The 5,299-nt window shown below is 52.1% G+C and overlaps 1 protein-coding gene across 1 annotated transcript; it reads left to right on the top strand.

Annotated features, from left to right (window-relative positions):
• The first annotated feature begins 605 nt into the window (after positions 1-605).
• On the top strand, positions 606-3,084 carry LOC123065000 (probable WRKY transcription factor 72). Its single transcript, XM_044488376.1, has 4 exons — positions 606-925; positions 1,106-1,177; positions 1,391-1,972; positions 2,096-3,084. Exons 1-4 carry the CDS (start codon positions 863-865, stop codon positions 2,849-2,851), a joined length of 1,473 nt encoding a protein of 490 aa, XP_044344311.1. The 5' UTR covers positions 606-862; the 3' UTR covers positions 2,852-3,084.
• The last annotated feature ends 2,215 nt before the right edge of the window (positions 3,085-5,299 follow it).

Raw genomic sequence — 5,299 nt, 5'->3', positions numbered from 1 at the left:
AGAACAGTTCAGACTCAAATTGGACAGACCGACCGACCGACCGATGGCTGGCTGAACAATTCCGATCACCAGTTGCTTGCTTCTCCGGGTTAGCCGTACGAAAGTCAACACACAAGACGGCCCCAAACGAATTCAACGCTAGCTGCACGCTCATGCTGCGTGCGTACATACGCTAACCAAGAACACATCTAAGCTAGCTAAGTCAAAGCCTCTCTCTCGGAGCGAAAGGGAAGGATGATTGGATGTATGAAGCAGGTCGCACGTCCGTGCGTGCGTGCGTGCGATCCGCATTCGGAGGGGGGCTAGCTCGCTCGCGGAACCAACGCGGCGGGGGCCGGCGACTTGCAGCACACGTTGTGGGCGGCGACGACGCTGACGACGGCCACGGGCGGTGGTGACCACCGCGCGCGAGGGCGGTATTATATTGGGGAATGGGGAAGCCAAGGCAGCCTGCTTACCTCACCCGCTAGCAGGCAGGCAGGTCTGGACGGGTGAGGTAGCTGCCCATGAGGGAGGCTGGGTACACGCGTTGACATTGTTTATGAGCTCGTTTGCTCGCTCGATGGTCTGGACGGGAACCAGCAACCGGGCCGCCGTGATAGTAGGTTAAGGAGCCAGGCACTGGGATTTGAGATTTGGTACGCGGAGCACGCAGCAACTGCTGGTTTTCGATTAGTTTAATCCCCGGCGAGTCAGAAAGTGTAGGCTTCGTCCTAGTCGTCGTCGTCGCTTCGATTCCGATCCTTCTTTATAAGGAGGGCGCGGGGCTACTGCAACCACAAGGCGTCTCTTGCTCATCCAAAGCGAACAAAGCTCCCTCCATCTCGTGGCTAGCTGCTTGATCTTTGTGACTGATCCATCCATGGACGTCGCCGTCGAGAGGCCGCCGCCGGTGAAAGAGGAGAACAAGCCGGAGACCATGGAGGTACACACACATAATCTGCTCCTTCTCTTTAAGTTGTCCACTAGATGCATGTTAACCCGGCAGTGCTGTGCATCACCATGAATAATTGAGCTGGTGATCGATGAACGTGTACCCTATAGCTACATGTTCCTTCTTGAGATCGAGTTGTAACTTAATTAGCTTTAATTGTTTGGCCTGCAGATCGCAAGCGCGCTTCCAATGGTCCTCGAGAGTTTCCCATCCACGCAAAGAAATTCGATCACCACCAGCAAGGTACTACTACAAACTATGATCTGCAAGTCAAACTGAGAGCTGTTTAATTAGGAGTGCTATGTAGTAAGAAATAGTACTAGTAGTAGAAGCAAGTTAAGAATGAATTGCACCAAATTAAAGATCGAATCATGTGGGATTATTTACGAAGAATCACTAGTACGATGTACAGTTCTCATCATCTAATGATTTCTCTTGGGTATTGTGCATGTGCAGGACGACAAGCTGGAGGCGACCAAGGCGGAGATGGGCGAGGTGAGGGAGGAGAACGAGCGCCTCAAGACGCTGCTCTCCCACATCGTCAGGGACTACCAGTCGCTCCAGACGCACTTCCAGGACGCCGTCAAGGTCAAGCACCAAGCACCGGCCGCCGACAAGCTCCCTGCAGCCTCCGCGCCGGCACCCACCGCCGACGATCTCGTCTCCCTGAGCCTCGGCAGCGGCGGTTACGCCCGCCCCAAGGGCGCCCACCAGAGGTCGCTGTCGTCGTCGTCCTCCGGAACCGAGACCGACCCCGACGATCAGCTGTCGCTCGGGCTCAGCAGCCGTCGCTCCACTGACGGCGACAACAGGCAGGTCGCCCGCCCGTCAGCGACGCCCCTTATGAACCTCAGCTCCGACAGCAGCGCCGACGACTCCGCCGCGCCCGGTAGCGACCTGCCGGCCGCCGCTTGCCCACCGGCGACCAAAGCACGCAAGAGCCCCAGCGCCGGGGTCGACGGAGCCGACGACGAGGTGCTCCAGCAGCAGGCCAAGAAGGCTAGGGTTTCCGTCCGTGTCAAATGCGACACCCCCACGGTACGTTTGCGCATAGTACAACATACAGTACAAAATTGCATGCCACAAGAAAATACTTTTGAATTGGTTTGAATTCAAAATCATGATGAGCTAATGAGTTCTCTGCGTGTTGATGATGAACAGATGAACGATGGATGCCAATGGCGGAAGTACGGGCAAAAGATCTCCAAGGGGAACCCGTGCCCGCGCGCCTACTACCGGTGCACCGTGGCACCGTCCTGCCCGGTGCGGAAGCAGGTGCAGAGATGCGCCGACGACATGTCCATCCTGATCACGACCTACGAGGGCACGCACAGCCACCCGCTGCCGCCGGCCGCCGCGGCCATGGCGTCCACCACCTCCGCCGCGGCGTCCATGCTGCTCGCCGGCTCTTCCTCGTCCTCGTCCCACGGACACCACCTCCCTTTCGCGTCCGCAGGGCTCCTGGGCCCGACCACCATCTCCACCATCGCGTCCTGCCCCACCGTCACGCTCGACCTCACCGCCCCGCACTCGCTCATGCAGCAGCAGTACCAGTCTCCCTACGCGGCAGGGTACGAGTCCAAGGCGCTGCCGGCGGCGTGGAGCAGCGGCTACCTGGCGCCGTACGCCGGGGGGCTTCCGTTCTACGGCAAGAGCTCCTTGCCGGCAATGGGGCAGCATTTCGGCCTGGGCATGGCGACGACGAGGGCGGAGCAGCTGTACGGCGCCGCCCATTCGTCGTCGTACCTGCAGAGAACGTCCAGCGGCGGCGGCGTCCATGGCGCGCCCGCGGCCGCGCCGGCGGTGACGGACACGATCGCGAAGGCGATCACGTTGGACCCGAGCTTCCAGTCGGTGCTGGCGGCGGCGATCACGTCCTACATGGGGCGCGGCGCTGGCGCGGCGGCGCACAAGTGATCGATCGACCTCGGGCGGTGTAGATTTCTTTTTTGTTTATAGGTCCGTGGATTTATCCTTGTATGCAGTTAAATTTACTTCGTTTTGGTGTTATGAAATTGCCTTGGGAGATCGACATGGTCATCGATCTAGTCTAGGGATTAGTTGATGTACAATCAATTGCACATAGATGGCATGGATGAGTCAACTGTATGTACTGTGAGAAAGAAAGCGATCAGATTGTCCCAGCTGTATATGCACATAGCCAGGCATGTGATTTAGGGGATTAAACTTGTTTATGCTCTCATATACCAACTTGATCTTAGGGTTCCATACGAGATAAAGCACAAAGTTTGTGGCGTTATGGTGTGCCGGACTTGGTGTTTTGTTGACATTCAGTTCATATAAATACCAGGGTTACTCCGTCTCACTGAGAAATAGGGAACTATTTGGACATAGAGGCACAAGACATCACCGAGGTGTTCTTATCAATAACACAGGAATGATTAAAGTGAGACATTTATGAATCCACAATTGGTTTAGGATTACAACGAGATGGATGAAAGAGTTGGTGTCGATGGCATGGATGATGACCATGGAGATCGACGTCGTGGTCTATGTGATTGAAGCAATGGTGAGGTGGAGACCCTTATGTTGATTCCCCATCCGGACCCCTTCCGGTCCTGAGGTTCTGATATTGTTTCGTATGGTGGAATCTCTCTATTTGTCAGATCCAATTGCATGGGATGAAAGTAGTTGACCCAAGGGAGGCGGCGGCGTGCGGTATGACCGCCGCTACGAGTAGTTGTGCTCGTACTACACATCGTCTTCTCTTTTGGAGAGCCGAATGCAGTTTCCTGACACATCTTCTCATCGTATGGAAGGTTTTATGGCGTCCAATCAACATATTTTCCACCAAAAATGAGTGTTCTCTAATGAATGTTCCCAATCTCGTGATTCCGGGGATCTTGGTGAAATCAAACAAAAACGGGCAAACAATCGCAGTAAAATGCTACATCTACAATGCAAAAAAAAACATGATACAAAGTGCAGTCATGAGAAGGCAATTAATACATCTGAAACCGGAACGAAGTTCATTAGTGGGTAGGATTACGGCTCTGCCTGCTTCCCGCGCGTGTGCCCATCCGTGCTCCCGCGTACGTGGCTTGATTTGATCAGGACAAAATAAGACCCGACCCCACCTCCTTAAAACTGGGGGGGGGGGGAGATGATTAGATTAGAAAGGTAAAAGAAAAAAAGACAGCCGTAGGATGAAGTGGGAGCACGGATGGGAGCATGGGAGGGAACAGGCAAGCCGGATCCCATGGTGGCATCCATATTTTGTCGTGGCCGATGCGATGGGATGAGGCACACTATCTGGGACGAATGGTCATGGAAGGTATGTCATGGTTCATCACAAGAGGATTAGATTTTGATGCAATTTCATGAATTCTAGTAGGTGGTGCATGTGATTAGGTTTGACCCTTTTCTGTTCACCGACCCTATTGTCCACCACATTGGATCCGCTTAAGTGGAGATGTCTTCCACTGCACGAGATCATATTAGCTTCCTGGGCGTCAATAGATACCAGAACATAAACAATTGAGCAACTTGACCTACACTGACAACCACCGCAACACCATCATCATCGACAAAACTTACATGACTACTAGCTCCCACAGACGCCCATGATGCCCACATGCCAGCGAGAACTACATTGATTCTCGTAGCAGCAATAACGTAGATTCAAATTCATACATATCTACATCCAATTTTATTCTGCATCGTGTTATTCTACTAGCAATAGTAGATTAAAACTTGTCACAGCGAGCAACTTATATGTACTTGATGATGAATTACAAGTCAATGAACATTTAGGCCCAATTCTTTTGTTTTGTCACAATTTACAACGTCAAATGATCGCTATCACTTCATTCCTGCTACTATTGTTGTGTATACCATGTAGTACCTTTTAAGTTGTCACATTGCTCTGAATATAACTTTATGTGCGTTCTAGATCTTCCTAAGTTGCTAGACTAATTGGTCGTTATTACTTATTATGTAGCTGGCAACTAGAACTCACAAACTAATTTTTTTGGGAAACGTAGTATGTAATTTTAAAAAAATTCCTACGCTCACACAAGATCTATCTAGGAGATGCATAGCAATGAGAGGGGAAGAGTGTGTTCACGTAACCTCGTAGACCAAAAGCGGAAGCGTTAACTTCGGTTGATGTAGTGGAACGTCTTTTAGAATCAACCGATCATGTATCGAATGTACGACACCTCCAAGTTCTGCACACATTCAGCTCGATGACGTCCCTCGAACTCTTGATCCAGCAGAGTGTCGATGGAGTCGATGAGTTCTGTTAGCACGATGGCGTGATGATGGTGTTGGTGATGTGATCCGTGCAGGGCTTTGCCTAATCACTACGATGATACTATCATAGGAGTAAACAGTGGAGGGGGG

The sequence above is a fragment of the Triticum aestivum genome, chromosome 3B, assembly GCF_018294505.1.
Source record: "Triticum aestivum cultivar Chinese Spring chromosome 3B, IWGSC CS RefSeq v2.1, whole genome shotgun sequence".
NCBI classification, from domain to species: Eukaryota; Viridiplantae; Streptophyta; class Magnoliopsida; order Poales; family Poaceae; genus Triticum; species Triticum aestivum.
The sequence above is the reverse complement of the archived record's forward strand: the minus strand, read 5'-3'. Positions and strand labels throughout refer to the sequence as shown.